Source organism: Capricornis sumatraensis, chromosome 2, assembly GCF_032405125.1.
Source record: "Capricornis sumatraensis isolate serow.1 chromosome 2, serow.2, whole genome shotgun sequence".
NCBI classification, from domain to species: Eukaryota; Metazoa; Chordata; class Mammalia; order Artiodactyla; family Bovidae; genus Capricornis; species Capricornis sumatraensis.
Window position 1 is genome coordinate 32,570,425 of NC_091070.1, and position 25,194 is coordinate 32,595,618.

The 25,194-nt window shown below is 40.0% G+C and overlaps 1 protein-coding gene across 1 annotated transcript in view; it reads left to right on the forward strand.

Moving 5' to 3' along the window:
• ARMH4 (armadillo like helical domain containing 4) overlaps positions 1–23,886 on the forward strand; it is a 133,164-nt gene extending 109,278 nt beyond the window's left edge. The window contains exons 5-7 of the mRNA XM_068966633.1: positions 15,911–15,942; positions 23,440–23,574; positions 23,818–23,886. Coding sequence (XP_068822734.1) covers positions 15,911–15,942; positions 23,440–23,574; positions 23,818–23,886 — 236 coding nt within the window. The remainder of the gene's footprint in view (positions 1–15,910; positions 15,943–23,439; positions 23,575–23,817) is intronic.
• Positions 23,887–25,194: the final 1,308 nt, after the last annotated feature.

Genomic DNA, 25,194 nt, shown 5'->3' on the forward strand with positions numbered 1-25,194 from the left:
ATTTGAATTGTTTCCACATTTGTCTACTTTGAATAGTGCTGTTATGAACATTAGTGCTGTTATGGACAAATATTTGTTTGAAGGGCTGTTTTCAATTCTTTTGGATATCTTATATATAACGAATGGAACTATTGAGTCATATGGTAATTTATTTTTAATTTGTTTTACACAGTAGCTTTATACTTTCCATTTCTACCAGCAGTGTGAGGTTCCAATTTCTCCACATCCTTGCCAACACTGTTATTCTCTGTTTTATTTTTTGTTTTGTTTTCAGTATGCCTTCCTAGTGGGTATGAAGTGGTGTCTCACTGTGACTTTGGTTTGCATTCCCTAATGACTAATGATGTTCAATACCTTTTCCTGTGCTTCTTGGCTGTTGGTGTACATGCTACAATCTGGACAAACCTCGAAACATTAAGCTAAGTGAGAGAAGCCAGACACAAAAGGTCACATATGGTATGCTTCCATTTATATGAAATATCTAGAATAGGTAAGTCCATAAACACAGGAAGCAGATTAGTAGTTGCCAGGGGGTTGGAGGAGGGGAGAACAGAGAATGACTGCTTATTGAGTATAGGGTTTCCTTCTGGGTTGATAAAACACATTTTAGGATGAGGTTATGGTTATAAAACATTGGAAATGTGCTAAATGGCATTGAATTGTATACTTTCAAATGGTCAGTTGTAGGTTTTGTGAATTCTTGCTGTTGTTGGTCAGTCACTAAGTTGTGTCCAACTCTTTGCAATCTCATGGACTGCAGCACACCAGGCTTCTCTGTCCTTTAGTATCTCCTGGAGCTTGCTCAAATTCATGTCCATTGAGTCAGTGATGCCATCTAACCATCTCATCCTCTGCTGCCACTTTCTTCTGCCTTCAATCTTTCCCAGCATTAGGGTCTTTTCCAATGAGTCGACTCTTCACATCAGGTGGCCAAAGTATTGGAGCCTCAGCTTCAGCATCAGTCCTTCCAGTGAATATTCAAGATGAATTTCCTTTAGGATTGACTGATTTGTGAATTCTGCCTCAATAAATAAAAAAATGAAGACACTTGGTTAGAAGTCGAGTCTGGATTTCAGGTTCTAGCAGTGTGGCGGAGTGAGTATGGATTTCTCCTGTTACAAACTGAGAAATTTTGCATGAATCAAAACAAAGTGTAAAGTATGCAAACTGGGCTTGAAAGGAAAGGTGTTGTTGCTGGAGCAGCAGCTTGAGGCTGGGGCGGGAGCCGAGAGAGATGTGAGAGCTCCAGGCCTGCTTTCATCATGCAAGAACCCACAACTCAGAAATGAATGCACACCACTGTTCCGAGTGGGCGAAGCCCCTGGTATGCTCAGCACAGGCAAACAGAAACTGCTCACCTGTAGGGACACTTCTGCAGTGCAGGCTGCCCAAGACTCCTGGGGAAAACAACATCCACTGAAATACCGTGAGAAACTACAGATCACACAAGGAGACATCTCAGCATGCGGTGAAAGTAAGCAGGCGTGACAGACAAGAGGGTTAGCATATCAAGAACCTGGCGAAACAGAAGTATGTTTAAAATGATTAAAGAATAAGGATATTGAGATTGGTTCCACAGCTTTAATAAAATGTTTCCCCATTTAATAAAATGTTGAACAGCTGCTCCAAGGGAGTGTGTGCAAAGTTTGCTTAAGGGATTTCAGAGGGGAAAGATGGAGGTTGTTCTCCTGCAGTCCTGTAGTGATCTGGCAAGGCAGTTTGGTTTTTTTCCTAAGGATCAAGAGCACAGGGGAACTTTCTTTTTGAGTAATCCATTTAGATGGCAGAAAAGCTTGCCTTTGAGTGTATTAACTGCGATGCTGAGGTGCTCTTAGCCAAAGATTTGCCTCCGTTTCTCTTGAGAGTGCACCTTGATATCTGCCCATTATTGTGAGAAATGTCATGTTAGGAACTGGTAAATGGAATTTTTGGAAACAAACCCTGAAGCTGCCTTGAAAACCGCTTTATTCCTCATTCAGTGCTCCACTTCTAATTGATTTCATCTGTTGGTTGAGCCATGGCAGTAGAAAGGTAGAAGAAGCTTCATGATGACCAAGTAGAGTCATGTCAGAAAGTTTAGATAAGGGTCATCAGCAATCATGAGACTTCAGAGTTACCTGATCACTAAGCCAGCCTTCCCTTGGTCTCTTCCTATGATCAAGCCATGGCTTTTTATAGGTGGGAGTCCCAACATTTATGTGAAGGAGAGGAGTGCGTGGGGATCTTGCCTTGAAACTGAAGCAGTCTATCACATAACGTTGAGGGAGAACACTCATAACTGCAGACATACGCCTGATGGTTTTTCTGGTTGCCACAGCCTCACCTGCATCTTGCGATGGCAAATGTTAGTTTCAGTGTATCTGGCCAGCAACACACACAAACAAATGTTAGTTTCAGTGCATCTGGCCAGCAACACACACAAACTTGACTTTGCACTGAAAACTGGATGATACTGCCCTTCAGGAAGCATTATTAAAAATAAAGTATGCAGACCAAGCTCTTCTTTTTCACCAAGGAATTGAATATCGGGTAGGTGGAAATGTGAAGAGAGAACTGTAAGACTGAGTCAGGAAAAATTTCAGGTCATCTGAATATGGCCTTGATGCTTCCTAGTGGTAAAACCATAGATCAGAAACCTTGGTGCTCAGAAGAATTTCCAAGGGTGTCTTAGGCAAAGTGAAGTGATATTCCCGCCCCCGTCCCCCCCTAGTCTGGTGAAGAGGAGGAACATAGACAAGTTGTATGTTCCCTTGATGAGCAGTGTTGTATATCATGCTTCCCTTTTGGGGAAGAGAAAGAACACACATGGAGGGATAGTTTCTTCTCCATTAATGCACCATATCCTTCTATGTGGTTGAAGTTCATGACAGCCTTCTCATCATACAGTCATACATGCAGTTTATGGTTTTTCAGTATGGTTATCATTAATAAATGATCCCAGGAAGATGTGTAGTTGATTACAAGATGTTTCCTTGGTAGCTTCCCAGTAGGTATCTAGTGTCATTCCTAACTTTGCTATCAGCTACTGACACCTGTAATGTTACTTGAAAGTAGAGATTACGGTATCTGGGCTCTTTGTACCCTTCTCTGTAAATATCAGGGCAGAGCCTTCAGAATTAATTGTGTCTTAGATGCACGATTACTGCTCACTTAGCCCTAAGCAAAGAAGTAGGTCATTCTATTCATCAGAATCTTACTGTTCTGTAATTATGTGAGGAGCAAATAATTATAGATAGGGTTTCTGTGTGATTTTAAAGCAGGTAAATTTAGCATCATTAGAGAATAATCTGTAGCTGGAAAAACTCAAGGTTCTTAAAAAAACCATACAGACAACATTTAAACCTTGGTACGTTTTATTATTCTCAAATGTGTTATATAAGTTGGAAAAAAGCTTTGTCTGTTTCTTGGGCTGGAAAAGGCACTTATGATTAAATAACAAGGAAGAAAAAGAGCTAGTCTCCATTTATTTCTTGATACTACAGAAACACTGTAATTGAAATTTAGTTACATATGCTTTGAACAAAGGACTACGTTCTGATGTTTCATTTTTATAGGTGGAACATACATTTCTCTTTTCATTGATTAAGATAAAAATCGGGTTTCAGACTTTACTGAAAGATGTAAATGATGTTGAAAATTTGATTATTAAAGAGATTATATTTATAACCTTTTCAAAATTGAATGTAAGCTACGTGGAATTGGGTGTGAAATACACCTTGCACAATGCTATATGGAAAGGGTATTTTTTAACTTTCATGTAGCCTGAAGTCTTTGATTAGAATTAATTTAGGTAAATGGAGATGGCTTTTGCTCTGAATTTGGCCAGCTTGCCTGTCTTTCTTTCTTTTTTACTTCTGTTTTTTTTTCAGAGAGTTTGTTTTAGTATACAAAATGAATAAAATTGGTATGCCAAAGTGCAGGCCTACCTGTATGGTTGGCAGAATTAGACAAGTGTCTTAGTTTGCATTCTCCCTAAAAGCAAGATGGTGCTAGGAGTTTATTTGGGAAGTGACCCCAGGAAGCATGGTGAGGGAGTGAGGAAGTAAGATGGGGAGGGTGGGGAGCCAGTAAAAAGGGGCAAACTCGTGAGTGTGCTCTTGCTGGGGTTCCTTCTTGCTGGAGATTCTCTGAGGAGCTGTGTGGGACACACCTCAAGGATGAGGAAAAGGAAGGAATCTACCCGATGTGGTGGGCAAAATGATGGTTCTTCCAAAGAGGTCCACTTCCTAACCCCTGGCGCCTGTGAATATGTGACTTTGCACAGAAAACTTTGCAGATATGAGGAAGTTAAGGACCTGGAGAGGGAGAGGTTATCACAGGGTCCTTCTAAGAGAGAAGTAGGAGGGTCAGAGTCAGAGAAGAAATATGACATAGGAAGCAGAGCGTAGAGAAAGAGAGAAATGTGAAGTGCTGTGCTATTGGCTTTGAAGATAAGATATAGAGGCCGTGAGCTGAGGGATGCAGACAGTCGCCAGGAGCTGGAAAAGGCAAGAAACATGTTCTCCCCTGGAGCTTCCAGAAGGAACCAGCCCTGCTGACATCTTGATTTTAGCCCATGAGACTGATTTTGGACTCCTGCCCTCCAGAAATGTGAGAGCAGACATTTGTGTTGTTGTAAGCCATTAAATTTGGGGTAGCAGCAATAGGAAACTAATATTCCCACCAAATTGCAGGCCTTGTTGATTGAGGATGGCCTCTAGGGCAGTATTTCCTTGGTGCTTCTAGCCAGCTGCACACAACCTCCTACGATGGATGGACAACCTCAGGCAGAGAGAGCCTGCACAGGGTGGCAGCAACTCTGCAGGGCAACCTCTGCATGCACCAGGGCAGCAGTGGGCTTGGCTGTACCTGGACAAAGGATTTGATGAGTAGAATGTGGAAACATCCTCCTGAACACTTGGAAACAGCTATGCTGGGTTGTTTCGTATCAACAGTCCAGGTTTCTGAGCCCCTCTGACCGTTTCTTTGCTGACTCTTCTCTTCCCATTCTCTTCTGATGGCCTTTAAATATTGGGCTTCCTAGGCATTATGATCTTCGTCTTGTCCAGTCTTACTCTGGGGTGGCTAATTGTACGTGTTAACCTGCCTGGGCCAACTTGACTGGCCCAAAGCTGTCGAGACACTTTTTTTCCAGGTGTGCTTGGAAGAGTATTTTGGGATGAGATGAACACTTGGTAGACGGAGTAAAGTAGATTGCCTTTCCTAATGTGAGTGGCCCTCATCCAAACAGCTGAAGGCCTGACTATAATAGGAAGGTTGACCCTCCCCTGAATAAGAGAGCGTTCCTCCTGCTCTGCCTTCAAGCTGGAGCATTGGTTTTTTACCCTATCTTTGGACTGGAACTGAAATAAATATCAGCTTTCCTGGGTCTCTCGTTTGCCAATTCACCCTGCAGACCTTGGATTTGTCAAGTTCCATAATTGCATGAACAAATTCCTTATGATATATCCCTTTATATATATGTGTGTGTGTGTGTGTGTGTGTGTTTGTGTGTGTGACATTTATGTATGTAAAACATGTCTCTAAGCATAAGTTTATATACATCTATCTATCTATCTATCTATCTATCTATCTATCTATCTATCTATCTATATATCTCATATTGGTTTTGTTTTTCTGGAGAGCCCTGTCTAATATACACTCTGTACTCCAGGGTGATTTTTCTCTGCTCTTAACTTCAGCTTCTATCAATAGACTGGTCAAACCCAAATCTTAGTCTTTAGCCTGGGTTTCTCCATATCCAAATTTTAAACTGCCGATAGAGACAGCCCCATGGATACTGTATAGATACTTTAAACTCTGCATGTTCATAGTAAAACTCATCATCATTCCCCTAGGAATCTGCTCCTGCTTTCTGTATTCTTTTTCCACTACATCTCCATGTACTCTGATCCCATCCTCAATATCCTTAGCACTGCTCATTACGAGTTTTAAACCTTCAGGATTTCTGCGATTTAGTGCTTTGTTTCCCAGTGGAGAGCACACAGGGCTGGCACCCAGGGCTGAGGTGGAAAAATCCTATAGCTGGGACGGAACTAGGAGATCTTATTCTCATGTAAACACACACACACACAGGGCAGGTTGAGGGAAAGAAAAAGACAGATATATACAGAGAGCAACAGAGCCATTCAGACATGCACAGTCTGATAGAGGAGAAAGGTGGTGGGGGAGGGGCGCGGAGAGGGAAACACAGGCTACAGTTTTATATGAAGAGATACAGAGTGAGAGACAGACCCTGTAGAGGCAGAGAGAACGTTTATCAGAGAGAGGAAACAGGGAAGAGAATGTTAGAGAAAGGAGTCGGAATAACAGAAGTGACCTGATACACACTGTTCCCTAGAATTTGAAAAAGCCCCACTGTGTCTCCTGATATGGTTACCCTGGCCCACCTGCCCACGTCCCTTCCCAGAGCAACCCACTGGCCTACTGGATAGGCAGATGCTTTACAGCCATAGGGTTCAAATTGCAGCTCAACCACTTTTTAGCAACATGACTTTGAGCACTTTATTTAAGCTTCATTTTCTTCATCTGTAAAATGAGGGTAGTAATACCCACCTTGCAAGCTTTTTGTTAAATGCCCAACAAATAATTATTAGTTCAGCCAAATCATGATATCATCTGGCTCCCTTTATTGAAAGGGAATTTGTATGTGTCTGGGATAAATATAGCTAATAAAACTTTATTATCATACATAAAGGAAAATTAAGAATACCCTTCTAAGCAGTATGGGAGACTTTTCAGCTACAGTCTATTAAAAACCAGGCATACTTACAATCATGGACATGTTTTTTAATCTGTAATTTTTTTTTATCCTCTCTGTCTTCCCTTTTTACAAACTACTATACAGTTGTGCTCATTTCACATGCTAGTAAGATTATGCTCAAAATCCTTCAAGCTAGGCTTCAGCAGTTTGTGAACCGAGAACTTCCAGATGTACAAGTGGAGTTTAGAAAAGGGTGAGGAACCAGAGATCAAATTGGCAACATTCACTGAATAATAGAGAAAGCAAGGGAATTCTGAAAAGATATCCACTTCTGCTTCGTTGACTACGCTAAAGCCTTTGACTCTGTGGATCACAACAAACTGTGGAAAATTCTTAAAGAGATGGAAATACAAGACCAACTTACCTATCTCATGAGAAACTTGTATGCAGGTCAAGATGTGACAGGTAGAACTTTACTTGAAACAACTGACTGGTTCAAAATTGGGAAAGGAGTACCGCAACGCTGTATATTGTCACCCTGTTTATTTAACTTCTGTGCAGAGTACATCATGTGAAATGCTGGACTGGATGAATCACAAACTGGAATCAAAATTGCTGGGAGAAATAACAACCTCAGATATGCAGATGATACTACTCTAGTGGCAGACAGTGAAGATGAACTAAAGAGTCTCTTGATAAGAGTGAAAGAGGAGAGTGAAAAAGCTGGCTTAGAACTCAACATTCAAAGAAACAAAGATCATGGCATCGGGTCCCATTACTTCACGGCAAGTAGATGGGGAAACAATGGAAACAGTGACAGACTTTATTTTCTTGGGCTCCAGAATCACTGCGGATGGTGACTGCAGCCATGAAATTAAAAGACACTTGCTCCTTGGAAGGAAAGCTATGACAAACCTAGACAGAGTATTAAAAAGCAAAGACATCACTTTGCCAACAAAGGTCTGTATAGTCAGAGCTATGGTTTTTCCCAATAATCATGTATGGATGTGAGAGTTGAACCCTAAAAAAGGCTGAGTGCTGAAGAACTGATGCCTTTGAATTGTGGCTCTGGAGAAGACTCTTGAGAGTCCCTTGAACTGCAAGGAGATCAAACCAATCCTGAAGGAAATCAACCCTGAATATTCATTGGAAGAACTGATACTAAAACTGAAGCTCCAATACTTTTGCCACCTGATACAGAGAGCCGACTTGCTGGGAAGGACCCTGATGCTGGGAAAGATCGAAGGCCAAAGAAGAAGGGGGTGGCAGAGGATGAGGTGGTTGGATAGCATCACCAACTCAATGAACATGAATCTGAGCAAACTCTGGAAGATAGTACAGGGCAGGGAACGCTGTCATGCTGCAATCCATGGGGTTGCACGGAGTTGGATGCAAGTTAGTAACTGAACAAGCTAGGAGAGGGCAAATTGTTGTTCCTGGAATACTTGTACGCAGGAGGGCTCTGGTGAGTATGATGGAGAACTTGCTTTTAATAATCATAGTCTACTTTTTTTGCTTTTTGCTTTTCATTAGACCTTCCCCTGCATCTGATTGTTTCCTTACAGAAGGAGATCACAGGCCTAATTATATTGCTACATTTTCATTCTTGCATTCAGTGAATTTTCAAGAAACAGAATGAGTAGGATGAGACTGAATCTGTAGCTGTGGGCTGAGGAATTAACCAAGTGGAAGGGCCTCACCTTCTCCTGCTCCCCACTATCAGCAATCTAGCACTAACCTCCATTTGCAAAGGTTTACAAAATTTTGTAGAGCTTTTGGGGGTAAAATATGTTTTCTTTTTTAAATTTTTAAAAATACTAAAAGATTAGAAATAATTTAGAAAGTCTTAAAAGTATAGAGAATAAAAAATCATCCATAATTCTACAACTCATTGATGACTTCAGTTAACCTTTGAAGTACATCATTTCAATTATACATATAATATTTTTTTTCACATAACATTTTTATCCACAACTGAGTTCACATTACACATATGCTATTTTTTTCATTTGTAATATATAATGGGAACAACACCATACCATTAAGTATTTTTCTTTAAATAATGTTAATTTTGTATAATATTCCACTCTGTGGGCATAGCCTAAGGTTTTGTTTCCCTTTACGTGTTTAAACCATTCCTTTATTGCTGAATATTGATGCCGTTTCCATATTCTTTTCTATTATAAATTATGGTGCAGTGAAAAGATTTAAATAAAAAATTTTTATGCATTTCCATGATTAACTATTTAAGGTACATTGCTTCTACAAATGAAACTTCTGAAAGCAAAATTTATACTTTTTTAAAAGCTTTTGATATCAATTGCAACTTCTCCTTGTAGCTCCAAAAAGTTGTGCCAATTCATACCTCTTTCTTCAGTGTGATGTCTCTCTGTTAAAAAACTGCAGTTGTTGGTTCTCTTCTTCATAAAGAATCATACTTCTTTTTATTAAAAATCTTTCCAACATTCTCTCTTCTAGCTTTTTCATTCTCTTATTGATTTCTAAGTTTCAAAGCCATCATTGTGTTAAATTTATTTTACACTGCCTTGAACATTTTGCTGAAAACAGTTTATAGCATCTCCATGAAAGAAAATTGTGTTTACTCAAAAGTTGTGGCCTCATTTAAAAGCAATATACATTTGCTGGAAAAGGAAAAAGTACTTACTGACCAATACCATGTCAGGGACCTTGGTGGATGCCTGAGAAACATAAGGTGTGATCCTTAGGGGTCTCACCTTCTCAGCTGGAGAAACATAACCAAGTTCACATACTCTGAAGAGTAATTTTTCTCAACCTTGTTTAGATCAGTGTCCCCTCAAACACTATCTCACTGTCTCTGGTGTATCACTCACTTCCCATGAAGAATTTGCTCAACTTTCTTTCTGTAGTTCCTGTTATAAACCACATAACTAGACCCATTGAATGTGTTTTTTCAGATTATCTGTGCACATCCCATGCTGATTTGACTTTTCTCCCCTAGTGAGGAATTCATATGTTCAGTTCAGTTCAGTTCAGTCGCTCAGTCGTGTCCGACTCTTTGCGACCCCATGAATCGCAGCACGCCAGGCCTCCCTGTCCATCACCATCTCCCGGAGTTCACTCAGACTCACATCCATCGAGTCCGTGATGCCATCCAGCCATCTCATCCTCGGTCGTCCCCTTCTCCTCCTGCCCCCAATCCCTCCCTGCATCAGAGTCTTTTCCAATGAGTCAACTCTTCGCATGAGGTGGCCAAAGTACTGGAGCTTCAGCTTTAGCATCTTTCCTGCCAAAGAAATCCCAGGGTTGATCTCCTTCAGAATGGACTGGTTGGATCTCCTTGCAGTCCAAGGGACTTTCAAGAGTCTTCTCCAACACCACAGTTCAAAAGCATCAATTCTTCGGTGCTCAGCCTACTTCACAGTCCAACTCTCACATCCATACATGACCACAGGAAAAACCATAGCCTTGACTAGACGGACCTTTGTTGGCAAAGTAATGTCTCTGCTTTTTTTTTTTTTTTTTTAAATTTTAAAATCTTTAATTCTTACATGAGTTCCCAAACATGAACCCCCCTCCCACCTCCCTCCCCATAACATCTCTGTGGGTCATCCCCATGCACCAGCCCCAAGCATGCTGTATCCTGCGTCAGACATAGACTGGCGATTCAATTCTTACATGATAGTATACATGATAGAATGCCATTCTCCCAAATCATCCTACCCTCTCCCTCTCCCTCTGAGTCCAAAAGTCCGTTATACACAGCTGTGTCTTTTTTCCTGTCTTGCATGCAGGGTCGTCATTGCCATCTTTCTAAATTCCATATATATGTGTTAGTATACTGTATTGGTGTTTTTCTTTCTGGCTTACTTCACTCTGTATAATCGGCTCCAGTTTCATCCATCTCATCAGAACTGATTCAAATGAATTCTTTTTAATGGCTGAGTAATACTCCATTGTGTATATGTACCACAGCTTTCTTATCCATTCATCTGTTGATGGACATCTAGGTTGTTTCCATGACCTGGCTATTATAAACAGTGCTGTGATGAACATTGGGGTACATGTGTCTCTTTCAATTCTGGTTTTCTCGGTGTGTATGCCCAGCAGTGGGATTGCTGGGTCATAAGGTAGTTCTATTTGCAATTTTTTAAGGAATCTCCACACTGTTCTCCATAGTGGCTGTACTAGTTTGCATTCCCACCAACAGTGTAGGAGGGTTCCCTTTTCTCCACACCCTCTCCAGCATTTATTGCTTGCAGATTTTTGGATCGCAGCCATTCTGACTGGTGTGAAGTGGTACCTCATTGTGGTTTTGATTTGCATTTCTCTGATAATGAGTGATGTTGAGCATCTTTTCATGTGTTTGTTAGCCATCCGTATGAATATACTATCTATGTTGGTCATAACTTTTCTTCCAAAGGAGTAAGCGTCTTTTAATTTCATGGCTGCAGTCACCCTCTGCGGTGATTTTGGAGCCCAAAAAAATAAAGTCTGACACTGTTTCCACTTAAAGTAGGGCTCTGAAATTTGCTCTAAGAACTGGACAGTTTACCCAAGATCTGGACAGTTTGCCAGTGAGACCTGGCTTGATAAAGCTTGAGTTAAAACATTTCTCTTGGCAGTGAATTTCCTACAGTTAGAAAACCTGTGAGAGCCTTGGACCCTGATGCCATCTCCACCTCTTTCCCCTCTTCTCTAATCTACCCCTGGGCTGCCATTCACAGGTAGGCAGCCGGCCCCTGCTCACCTCCTCCATGAGGGTCTCACAGTAGCATTCTGCTCCCATCTCTCTTTTGCTGCTGCTGCTAAGTCACTTCAGTCATGTCCGACTCTGTGCGACCCCAGAGACGGCAGCCCACCAGGCTCCCCTGTTCCTGGGATTCTCCAGGCAAGAACACTGGAGTGGGTTGCCATTTCCTTCTCCAATGCATGAAAGTGAAAAGTGAAAGTGAAGACGCTCAGTCGTGTCTGACTCTCTCTTTTGCTAGTTTTTTTTAATGTAATATCCAGCTGATTCCCTGATTCCAAACATCTTGCTTCTGAAGTGATTGGCTATCCTGCTCTGTTCCTCACTCTCTCAGTCCCTACCTTGCTGTTGTCATCCATGTCTCATAGATCTGATGTTCTAACCTGTTTTCACTGGAGTTAGGTCCCCATGCCTTCTACTGAAACAGTATTGACCACAGTGCCTGGCCAGTGCACTGTGTGTTGTAAGTATTATTGAAGGATTAATGAATTGGAAGCATTTTCTTGCTTGAATTTCACTTTATGTCTTGGGCTTAGTTGAGCCATGTTAACACAACACTCATACCTCATTTGTCTTTCTTTCTTCCCTCCTGTTCTAGATTTCTTGTTTTGGTTTTCTAGTTTCTCCATACTAAGTTCTGTATTAGACACTTTATACATGTTATTTCTAATCTTCACAACCATCTTCCAAGTATTACCATCTGCATTTCACATATGAGGAAAGTGAGAGTCTAAGAGGTTTGCTTGTTTCTCCAAAGTTACTTAGTGAATCAGTGGTTGACCTCACTTCTCCATGGAACCACTCCCAGAATCACTGATCTGTGGCTTCAGTTCAGTTCAGTTGCTCAGTTGTGTCTGACTCTTTGTGACCTCATGGACTGCCAGGCACGCCAGGCTTCCCTGTCCATCACCAACTCCCAGAGCTTGCTCAAACTCATGTCCATCAAGTCGGTGATGCCATCCAACCATCTCATCCTCTGTCGTCCCCTTCGCCTTCTGCCTTCAGTCTTTCCCAGCATCAGGGTCTTTTCCAGTGAGTCAGTTCCAATGATCTGTGGCTTGGTTCTTGAATTTTCTGCGCTTCCTTCCCTTGACCCCAATATTATTCTGATTGAGCACCACCATCTTTGTCCGAATCCCAGTTGAGTCTTTGCTCAGAAGGAATGGTGAGGGCAGGACAAACCCAAGAGGTCTTGCGAAGGTCCTGCCGTGAGAGATTGAAGCTGGGAACTGAAGAAGATAGAGGAGCCAAAGATATCTCCACATCTTCAACCTGCAAGAGCAGAACAGTGGTGGTATCGCCAAAAGAAATGGGTACATAGGAAGTCTTATTCCTGTAGGTCGTTAGTCAGATGGGGGTTGGAGTTCCAGTGGCTCTTTCCTCCCCGGAAACCATGGCAAGTCTCTTGGTTTTTCTGAGTCTCTGTTTCTTCTTTTCCCTGAGCATCATCTTACCTGACTCTCATATTTATCATTAGTTTGCCTATCAAATGATTCAGTACATCTGAACATGCTTTGTAAGGAATAAAGCCATTAGCTGTAATCACTGTTGTTGGACATATTATTATTAAAGTCAGATTGTAAGTGGAGACACTAGCTTCTTGGGTAAAAGGTGCCTGTGCCAGGGGTCAGAAAGCTGTGACCCCTGGGTCAAATCTGGCATGCTGCCTGTGCTGATATAGCCCATCAGCACAGAATGTTTTCCAATTTTTAATTTGGTTGAAAAAAATCAAAAGAAAAATATTTGTGATGTAAGAAGATTATATGAAATTCAAATGTCGGTGTCTATAAATAAAGTGGATTAGAACAGAGCCAGACCCACTTATTTATGTACTATTTTCTATGGCTTGAGGCATCAGCAGAGTCTAGTAGTTGTGACAGAGATTGTATGGCCTGCAGGAGCCTAAAATATTGACTACTTTTAGTAAGAGCTCAGCAGCCCTGGCCTGCCCATTGCACTCTCCTACCTCTGCTCTCTAACATTGATTCAACTGCAGAATTTCCATTGAGCTTAAAAACTGACAAAAGTGAAGAGTAAAAGATAAGGAGAGGTCCCAACAGCTGTCTCAGCTGTGGGCAGGACGTTTCAAGGTGGCCTCCAGAGTCAATTATAGGAACATGGAGCAAGGTGCAAAGCCATCAGATGGAGCCGTGTGACCACCAGCTGACCTTATAGTCACATTCTGCCTCCCTTGCATCCTCCCGAGAATTTCTGAACCTTCTTAATGATCTTCTGGTATGATGTTGAAAAGGGATGGTGGGAGGACATTGGCCTTGTTGCTACTCTTAATGGAAAAGCTTCTAGTTTCTCACCATTAAGTACGATGTTAGCTGTAGATGTTACCAAGTTGAGAGTTCCCCTCTATTCCTAGTTTGCTAATTTTATAAAAAACGAGTGCTGGATTTTGTCAAATATGTTTTCTGTATCTATTGATATGATCATGTGATTTTTCTTCATTAGCTTGTTGATGTTATAGATTAATGGATTTCCAAATGTTAAGCCAAACTTGCATACCTGGAATAAATTCTTTGCATACATTTTTCGTTTTGATTTGCTAATATTTTGTTGAGAACTTTTGCATTTGTGTTCATGAGAGATACTGGTCTGTAGTTTTAAGGACTATCTGGTTTTGGTTTTAGAATAATGCTGACCTCATATAAAGAGTTAGGAAGTTCCCTTCTGCATCTTATCTTCTGGAAGATATTATATAGAATTGGCATAAATTCTTCCTTAAATGTTTTAATTTACCAGTGAACCTATCTGGGGCCTGCTGCTGTTCTGGAAGGTTTTTAATTATTGATTCAGTTTCTTTAATAGGTACAGGCCTATTCAGTCTTTTTCTTCTTGTATAAGTTTTTGCTGATGTATTTTTCAAGGAGTTACTCCATTTAACCTAGGTTACCAAATATGTGGACATGTGGTTGTTCACAGTATTTCCTGATTATCCTTCTAATATCCATGGGATCTGTAGTAATGTCCCACTTTTATTTTGGATCTTACAAATTTGTATTTTCTCTTCTTTCAGTTAGCTTGGCTAGAGGCTTATCAGTTCTATTGATCTTTTCAAAGAACTATCTCTTTTTTTTAAACTGAAGCATAATTGACCTGTAATACTGTATTAATTCCAGGTGCATAACATAGTGATTCAGTATTTCTATACATTACAAAATGTTTGCTATGTCTAGTTATCTGTCACCAGACAAAGATATTACAGTATTACTGACTGTATTCCACATGTTGTACATTTCATCCTCACGACTCATTTATATTGTAACTGGAAGTCTGTACCTGTTACTCTCCACCTATTGCCTTCAACCCACCACTCCCTCCCTTATGGCAATCACTATTCCTTCTCTGTATCTGTTTCTATTGCTTTCCTTTTTTCATTTGCTGTTTTTTAGATTCCACATGTAAGTTAAAATCATACATCATTTTTCTTTCTGACTTATTTCACTTAGCATAATGACCTCTAGGACCATTCATGCTGTCACATTGAAATCACAAGAGATTTTTCTTTTTATGGCTAGCATTCCACTGTGTATAATATACCACATCTTCGTCTGTTCATCTGTTGCTGGACATTTGGGTAGTTTCCGTATGTTGCCCACTGTAAGTAGTGCTGCAATGAACATAGGAAGGCATGCATCTTTTCTAATTAATGGTTTTATTTCTCTGGAGAAAAATACCCAAAGTGGAATTGCTAGATCATTTTGTAGTTCCGCTTTTGAGGAATCTCCATACTATTTTCCATAATGCTTGAGCCAGTTTGTACCACCAACAGTGCACAGGGGTTTTCTCCACATCCTCACCAACACTTGTTATTTCTTATCTTTTTGTAATGGCCATGCTGACATGTGTGAGGTGTTCTCTCATTGTGATTCTGAGTTGCATTCCCCTGATATTGAGTAATGGGGGCTTTTTTATGCTGAGCATCTTTTCACATGTCTTGGTCATATGTATCAATATATCTTTGGAAAAATGTCTATTCAGATTCTTGGTGGGATTGTCAGACCTTTTGGTGTTGAGTTAATGAGTTCTTTGTATATGTTGGATATTAACCCCTTATCTTATATATCATTTGCCAATAAATACCTTTTCCCATTTGAAAAAAAAAAAAAAGGAGAAAATGTCAGTTAGAAATGAACTTGATATTTTGAAGGTGTTTTTCTCACTCATCCCCCAGACCTCCCCCCAAATAATGGAAAATGCATTTAGCAAAGAAAAATATTCTCTATTCCTTTAACAATGATGTGAGGGATATGTTTGTGTTCTTTTTTACATTTTTAAATGAGAATAAAAAACTATTACTGTCATTATGTTAATACTGTTGACCCTGTCACTATATTTCATACAATAAAATATTAATTGTATCAAATTAACTTAGTACATGAAATATAAGTAAGTTACCAAGTGAACTTAACACATGAAATATAAGCAGAAAGATAGCTATTTACATTTTCTTCTCTTATTTTCCTTAGTGAGAAGCTGGATGGAAAAGCTAAAAGACAAGGTAAGAAAAATACTTTCTTCCTTTGGATTTATTTTAGAGGGCATAGCTTTGTCAAATAAAAGATCTTCAGAATAATGGAGCTTTGTATCATTATTCTGATTCTGATAACCTGTGCAAGGATCCAGGACTAGTTCCAGGTACCCAGCAAGAAAGAAGACCTTCCCTTTAAGAAGGAATGCCTTATTCTTTGGAGTGCCATTCATTCTTCTGGAATGTAATTCCTGATATGTACAACTGATAGCATCCTTGACATATCAAGGTGGAGTTCCTTTTAGGGAATTTCAGGAGTGTAATCCCATTCAGGATTTCCCTGGTGGCTCAGACGGTAAAGCGTCTGTCTACAATGCCGGAGACCTGGGTTCGATCCCTGAGTCGGAGGATCTGCTGGAGAAGGAAATGGCAATCCACTCCAGTACCTTGCCTGGAAAATCCCATGGACAGAGGAGCCTGATAGGTTACGGTCCATGGGTCGCAAAGAGTCAGACATGACTGAGCGACTTCACTTTCAATCCCATTCTAGTGGGCATTCTATGTCCCAGTACAAAGATCTTTTAAGTCTGATCTTCTGTATGAAGAAGAAATACTTTGGATTTTGGAAGGCATTGATTTTCATGACCTAAGGACAAAAATTGATGGACCTGACTTAAGAATAAAACTTTGTGATGGAAAGAGCATCCTTCACCCTTAGTGGAAGGTGAGATTAAAAATACCTGAGCACCTGAGCACTCTCTTTAAGCCCACTTTTATGTGGTCTATCATAGTGCTACTGCTTACTGAGTGACAATGAGCTGACCTATCTAGAAAGGCCAACTATAAAAAAATATTTTCCACTCTTGTATTCATTCTGTCATCAACATCTGTGATTGACAATATTAACTTCCTTCCAGATTCATGTTTTTCATTTTCAACACTCTCTAAGGTTTCATTTTTAGTGCCTTGTAATTTCAAACTGGAATTACTCATAAAAATATTGGTGGGATTTTGAACTCCTTGATGTAGCCTCTGTCAGATCCAATTACTACAGCCCAGCTCAAATTTCACTGGGGGTATAGTTAAATAGAAATCATTTCAACTGCCAGATAGGAGTTACTTCCAATTCACCTGTCTCAGAATATACATCTGTGGATAGTATTCCATATCTTTTTTATTATTTGAGGTCAGTTTCTCTCATATTTGAATGATTAGTATTTATTTTGCTACAGTTTAATGTTAAAGGATGAGAGAAAACATTCACTAGTAGTTAAAATTGTATGATTATATTAATTCTTATCAGTATTACTTTTCTGCTTCTCAGTAAAAGTTAGACTATATAATTTTTGCAAATGAGATTATTTTATGTTCATACATATTTAAAGTGATATAGAAGAATTTTAAACCTGTTGACATGAGCAGAAGCCATTTTCGCATCTGTAATGGGTCCAGTTGTCTGAGGGAGGTATAATCAGAGGACTGAGCAAGATCTGGGGTAGGAGAAGCTAAAAAATTCAGAATTGACTATATTTACATTGGTAGTGCTTCTTTCTATTTTTCAGAGGAAAATATAATGCAGTGAAAAGTAAACAGGCTTTGGTAGTTTAATCTAGGAATCCGTATGTCATTGCTTCTATAGAAAATGTCCTTCTGAATTACCAAAGTGGACAAAAAGTAGACTTAAGAAAATAAATTTGGCACATAGCCTGTTTTGAAATTGAATGTTGCAGTTTCTTACCTGTGTGTGTGTGTGTGTGTGTGTATGTCTTCGCCACTTTGTTTAGAAATCTAGGTAGCTTTAGAGAAAGGCTGTATTTTCTCCTCTATGGACCCTTCCTTCTTATCTTTTCTCAAAGGCTTAGCACCTTCTCCCTGCTCTGTTTCACCAAGAGAGATAATTCTGTGAATGGTTTTAGTTTTCTGAACTGAAGTTTTTCCAGCCCTTTCTTCACTTTATTCCATAGCATTTTTTCAGTTATGTCTTAGTTTTTAAAAATTGGAAGAAAAATAGCTGAAACTCCCACCAGGTTTATTTGTTCTGTGCTTTGTCTTTATTTTTATTTAACTATTTTTTTAAATTGAAGTATAGTTCATTTATAATGTATTATTTTCAGGTATATAGCAACGTGATTCAGCTATACATATATACACATTTCAGATTATTTTATTGTAAGTTATTGCAAGATATTGAATATAGGTCTATGAATATAGTAGGTCCTTGCTATTTACCTATTTTATATATAGTAGTGTTTATATGTTTAACTTTATATTGGAGTGTGATTGATTTGCAATGTTCTGTTAGTTTCAGGTATATAGCAAGGTGATTCAGTTATACATATATGTATATCTATTGTTTTTCGGATTCTTTTCCCATATAGGTTATTACAGAATATTGAGTGGAGTTCCATGTACTATACAGTAGGTTCTTGTTGATCATCTGTTTTATATATAGTAGTGTATGTATGTTAATCCCAAACTCCTAATTTCTCCCTCCCTCTATCCTCCCCATACTAACTCCTTTGGTAACTGTAAGTTTCTTTTATATGTCTGTGAGTCTGTTCCTATTTTGTAAATAAGTTCATTTGTATCATTTTTAGATTCCATGTATAAATGATATCATGTGATGTTTGTTTTTCTCTGATTTACGTCTCTTAATATGATAATCTCTAGGTCCATCAATGTTGTTGTATTTGTCTCTTTCTTGGAGGGATTCAGTTTAACCAGTCCCCTCACTCTGGGAGTAAAATATTATACACTTACTTGATACATAATGCATATGTGTACACATAGATATGTATGTATATACATATACACACACACACATGCACACACATGTATATGTATCTTGGGCTTCCCTGGTGGCTCAGACAGTAAAGAATCTGCCTACAATGCAGGAAACCTGAGTTCAGTCCCTGGGTTGAGAAGATCCCTTGGAGGAGGACATGGCAACCCACTAGAGTATTCTTGCCTGGGGAATTCCATGAACAGAGGAGCCTGACGGGCTACAGTCTGTGGGGTCACAAAGAGTCAAACATGACTGAGCAAATAACACACACATACTTATCTTCCCCCCTCTCTCTCTCCCCCTCTTTCTCTTCTTCTGGCTAGCTAGCTATCATCTATAAAAGTCTTGTTAGTCATTACTTTCAGAAACTATTTGAGTGTGAAACTATTGCTGTTTTGATGAAAGTCACGGAATCCTGGAGAATTGAAAACTAAACTACGTATTTAACTAGCTCTTCAGTCAACCAATAATATCTATTCAGTTTTGCTTCATTCAATTGTTCCTGATATTGGTTTCCCTGTTAGTTGGACTCTAGCAGGGGTGGTAGGTGTTCTCAAAAGTTCTGAATTATTCCTTTTGTTGTGATTGTTTAGTTTTCCTATATTAAAGTGAAGTTGCTCAGTCATATCTGACTGTTTGCAACCCCATGGACTGTAGCCTACCAGGCTCCTCCGTCCATCAGATCTGAATGACAGACAACCTCCGATGGCAATGGCTTAGCCAAGAGAGAAGTTTGTTTTTCTCTCATTTGTAAGTCTGGAGGGAGCAGTCAGGGTCAGTGAGAACAACACTTGAAGGTGCAGGCTCCTTTTATTTGATGTTCCGTCATTTGTGACCTTCATTCTCAAGATCATCTCACGGTTCTGGATTGCAGTGAGGTCCATATTCTAGTCAGAAGGAAGGAGGAAGAAGGGAGGCTGCGACATCCCTCCCCTCTTAAGAAGGAAGAGAAGAAAATGACAACCCACTCCAGTATTCTTGCCTGGAAGATTCCATGAACAGAGGAGCCTGGTGGACTACTGTCCACTGAGGCACAAAGAGTCAGACATAACTAAGCAACTGAGCGTGCACACACACACACGCACACACACACACACACACACACACACACACACACACACACATACTTCACAGCAGCGATTCTCATATATAGTCTGGACCAGTGGCATTGTGTCACCTGTTAGAAATGCAAAATCCCAGGACCCTAACTAGACCTACTGAACCAGAAACTCTGGGAAGGGGGTCAAGCAATCTGTGTTTTAACAAGTCTTCCAGGTGATTCTGATGCATGCTCAAGTTTGAGAAACACTGTTAAACAAACCTCATAAAGATACTTATGAATTCAGTAGACTTTAGGCAGAAAACTTTACTTTTTCTTACATTTTCTTGAAAACCAGTGTTTCTGAACAAAAACATTAGCCTAAGAAAGGATGACTTTCTCATAAATACAAAACAAACCAAAACCAAACCAAAAAAGCCAACTATATGCAGTAAATTTTATCTTATAATCCATTTTTTAATTTTTAAACTGTTTTTTGGATTAATTTCAAATTTACAGAAGAGTTACAAGAGTAAGAATGGTACAGAGAACGCCCCCGTTCTTTTATCCAGGGGCTCTTGGTCTTCCCATGATGCTCCATTTGTTTTCTCTTTTATTGGCCGTCTCCCTACCTTGGCCCATTTTTTCTGAGCCATTTGAGGGTAAGTTGCATACATCATGATCCTTTTACACCAAACCTTGATACTTCAGGGCGTATATCCTATGATTAAGAATATCCTATTAGCAAACCATAGTATAGTTATCAACTTGAGTACATTTAACATTGATATCATACTTTTTATCTGTTCTGGCATCTGGACTTCAGTCTTAGTTAACAGACCCAAAATGGCCTTCATAAAGTCTTTCTTCTCCTTGAATACAGGATCTTGTCTAGGTCATATAACACATTTAGTTGTCAGGATGCTTCCAGTCACTCAGTAGTATCCGACTCTTTGCAACCCCATGGACTGCAGCATGCCAGGCTTCCCTGTCCGTCACCAACTCCTGGAGCTTGCTCAAACTCATGTCCATTGAGTCGGTGATGCCATCCAACCATCTCATCCTCTGTTGTCACCTTCTCCTCCTGCCTTCCATCTTTCCCAGCATCAGGATCTTTTCTAACAAATCAGTTCTTCACATCAGGTGGCCAAAGTATTGGAGCTTCAGCTTCAGCATCAGTCCTTCCAATGAATATTCAGGGTTGATTTCCTTTAGGATTGACTGATTTGACAGTTTTCTTTAATGTGGGCCATTTGTATAGCCATCTGTTGTCTTTCCTGATGCTGATATTTTTAAAGAATATGGTACTTTAGAAAACAGAATGTTCAGTTTATTGGATGTTTCCTCATGATTAGATTCAGCATTCTCAGTTGGAATATGCATGGATTCAGTTCTGTCCTTCTCAGGGAGGTAGTGAAGGAATGGGCACGTGCAATATTTCTGAACAGAGAAAAAGTGCTGAGCACAGTTTATAGCTTTATATGCAGATGCCTCTTATTTGTTTTCATTTCTTCAGGAAACAAGTCATGGCAATTCTAAAAAAAAGAGGTTATCTTCACTTAGTTTTGAATGAAGAATGGTTAAATTACATTTGAAGAGGGTAGGTTTCTTTATTCCCTTCTTGTAAACTACTTGTAATTTCAAAGAACAGGCAAATCACACACACGCGTGCGCACGCACACACACACATACACACACACACAGGAGGGAATGAGGAGAGGAGAAAGAGATTAATTGAATTTTTGTAAAGTCTACATTATTTAAAGCTCTAGAAATGAGAAGCCTTAATGTGTAAATAAGAAATACGCAGAGTGACACATTTTGTAATATTCATGTTTTTGGTGTGGAGTTGAGTCACATAATGTTAAGAGACCCACAGGTTGATCAAGTTGAGCTTCCAAAAAGTTCAAGTATCATCCTTTGAATGTAGAGCTCTGCATTAATAAGGTCTAATCTACTGGGCTTAAAATTGATCATATATCAACATATATGTGTATTTCCATCACTGAGAGTGGTGATGTAAAATGAAACTCATAGTTCTGGTGAGAACACCCAGATTTTGCTATTGTCCAGTGTTTGCCCACATGGAAAATTACATACTTTTGTAAGCCTTCTGTAGATCTAGAAGAACTTTAGAAAAAGTTTGGGTTTTGGCAAAGCATATTAATTTGTTAAAAATGACTGGGCTTTGTTTCTTTGGGAAAAACAGTATGCTGAGGAATGATGCTATGTTCTCAAATTAATGAAAAAAATTCCACATTGTGCTCTAACTGAAGACTCTGGAAAACAGAACAAGTGAATGAGCTGGCTGTGTACAAGAGGACGCTGCAGTTTTGTAAGGTCTTGTCTGTTCCTTTGATTTACTTCTAGAAATGTTGGGAAAGCATCACAGCCCGCTTACTTCAGCATTTTTTAGAAAACTTTTATTTTTTGTTCTCTGTTTTGGGCTCATTCTGAAAGATACTGTGCTATATTACAAGTTTTAGAAATAGTTACATAAGTGAACAAACTCATAGTTTTTCTCCTGTAAAATAATGTCTGTCTAAAGTACTCACTAGAGTATTTTTTAAATTGTTAATTATTTATGTTTTTTTTTTTTTCCTGGGTAGGCTTCTAGAAGGGGTCGTCCTGGAAGATAAACCAGTGTCGTGTTTCTCCATGAAGGGCTATGGTTATTCATACACCTGTATCTCTCAGGTGTCTTACTGGCCAGGATGCAGAAATGAACCTTCCTTAGGGTGATGGCCTTGCCCTGAATTTGGATTGGTTCTGCACTTCTTACTCAAGTCCAGGGATGTGTGGAGATCACGCTGGTCTCTTAGGACCAAAGTATCCATAATAACACCTTGGAGATGTTGGATTTCAAACCGCCATGGGTTTGAAATCTTCAAGCTCTTGGAAGTACCAGCGCTGTTAGCAGTGATAAGTCTGGCCTCTGTAACTTTCTTTCTTTGGAGCCTGGGAGACTCAGAATTCCCTGCCAGCCCCCAACTTTGGTCTTGTTCACTAGGCAGATTTTTTCTTCTGTATAAATGAATCCATCTACATTATGTGCAACTCTCTCTCATCCTTGTCTTTTCTGCCTGGCCTCCAAAACCTAACACCCTTTTTTCCTCTGCAGGGCCTTCTCTTCCCTGCTGTCTCTAGAAGCTCTCTCTTTTCACTCACATAGAAGCAGATTCCTCTTTCCTTTCCTACCGTGATGCAGCTAAGATTGTAAGAGGGGAACCACCAAAGTCAAGGCCCCATTTGTCCCCCAAGAAACACAATATTCCACTGAGCAATGCCCCCCCACCGTGTCTACCCCTACCCCCTAGAGCTAGACTCAGGCTGCTATTTGCAATTTATGGCATTTTAATAGTCCTGGCAGTTTCAGAGGCTACTTCATCCATCTTGAATACAAATTATATTTCTATCACCAAAACCTGATGTTGACAAATGTGCATAACCAAGTGGCTGGAGGTGCCGCCAGGTCTGGCTGATTTATTGCAGTATTTATATGTATGTGAAATATCCAAAAATGGTCCTACCTCTCTCTCTGTTGCCTTCTCCCTAAAAGTAACTCTATTCCAGGTGCTACTTCAGAACAAAGCTGACAAGAGGATTCAGAGTGTCTAAGAATCCCGCTGCCCTCCAGCAGAACTGGGAAACCCAGGGCAGTGGTCTGTTTAGCATCCTAATGCGTGTTTCCTTTCCCATGCAGGCAGGCTATATGTCTGGGATGTTGGTGCCCATAGGGGTTGGGATAGCTGGAGCCTTGTTCATCTTGGGAGCGCTCTACAGCATTAAGGTTATGAATCGCCGAAGGAGAAACGGCTTCAAAAGGCATAAAAGAAAGGTATGGACTCCACAACAGCAAAACCTAATCACTTTCCCAACTGTTCTTCGCTTTTCTAATTTGCTTAATAAGGCACATGGGGCTTAATGATGCATGAATGGTACTGACGTGCCCAGTGGTTCCGATGAGCTGCTGCAGCTGCAGCCTCGGCTTCATTTGTTCACGTGTCTTTTAAACGGGACCTGTTCCTCGGCTTTGCTCTGCAGCAGGAGTTTAATGCTTTTTTCTGTTTTCTTTCCCCAGCAGAGAGAATTCAACAGCATGCAAGATCGAGTCATGCTCTTAGCCGACAGTTCCGAAGATGAATTTTGAACTGAACTGGAGTTTAACTGGGAGTGTCAACGTGATGTTATTATTTTTTATTTGAGGGCCAAAAAAACAAAAGAGAACAACATCCTGCCACATTGGGCCTGTCAGGCCATTGGTCTCACTGTCTGCTGGGTAGTAGATCTTTCTTGTACTGAGCAGAAAAGGCATGCTGTATATGAACTGTGATGCGCAGTATTTGTTTTTATCCTGTAGTGAATTTTCCACAGCCATGGGCTACAGCTCATAAATATGCAGCATACATGTTGTTCAGTAGAGTTGCTAGGTTAGATAGAGTAAATATTTTGTATTTTTCCACAGTGTCTTTCCCTTGGTTTGGATTACCTGTGCTAAAGTGTAACAGTTCTTGCTGCCAAGGCACACTTGACTCTGAAATAGAAATCTTAACAAAGAAGAACTTGTGATGATTGCTCAACCTACTTGAACCTTTGGCTTGTGGGCCACGGCACACACTACATTCGCATCAAAACTAGCAGCAACTCGGAATGAAATCTTTTTCATCAAGATCTCTCAGTGCATTAGGATATATGTAGATTTGTATGTACCTTACGTTATGTACTTGAGTCTCCTGGTTTTATTATTTTCCCCCTTCCTTTTTATTCTCATTCTTGGCAAAGAAAAAAATGCACCAGAAGTAATGCATTAAACTGACTCTCGGTCTTCATGTAAGCTTGCTTTCTTAAATAGTGTAATTGAGTCCAACAGATGTATCCATAGATTCTTACATGTTTATCATTAAGAGAGATCCTTTTAGTATATCATCGACTTTGTCAAGAAGAAATGAGGAAGAAATCAGGAGGGAAAGGAGGGTAGATAAGCTCCCAAAGCGTTTGCCTCTGCTCTTTGGCTCTGTGCTTGTGTGGCCACCATTCTGAATTATTCAGAGCACTGCTTTTCTATATCTGCAGTCTTGGTCCATGTATGATTGGACCACCATTGGTTCTTGTTTGGCTTTATTAGAAAACTGCATTCTCTGGTAGGAGCAGGCTCAGAAGCTAAGAGTCCTGGCACAAGACAGAGCTTACGAAAAACCAGCCTCTCTCAAGGCGTCTCACGTGGAGATGCTGGACTGTGCTAGATCATGGCTCATTTCCCGTGGAATGCAATTCCTTTTCTCTGGATATTTGGGACTTTTAGGAAGTGCAGGTTTTTGGGGTATTTTTTTGGCTTCATCACATGGCGTTTGGAACTTCCTCAACCAGGGATTTAACCTATGCCCCTTGCAGTACAAGTACAAAGTCCTAATCAGTGACCACCAGGGAAGTCCAGGAAGTGGTTTTAGGTGAAGACTTG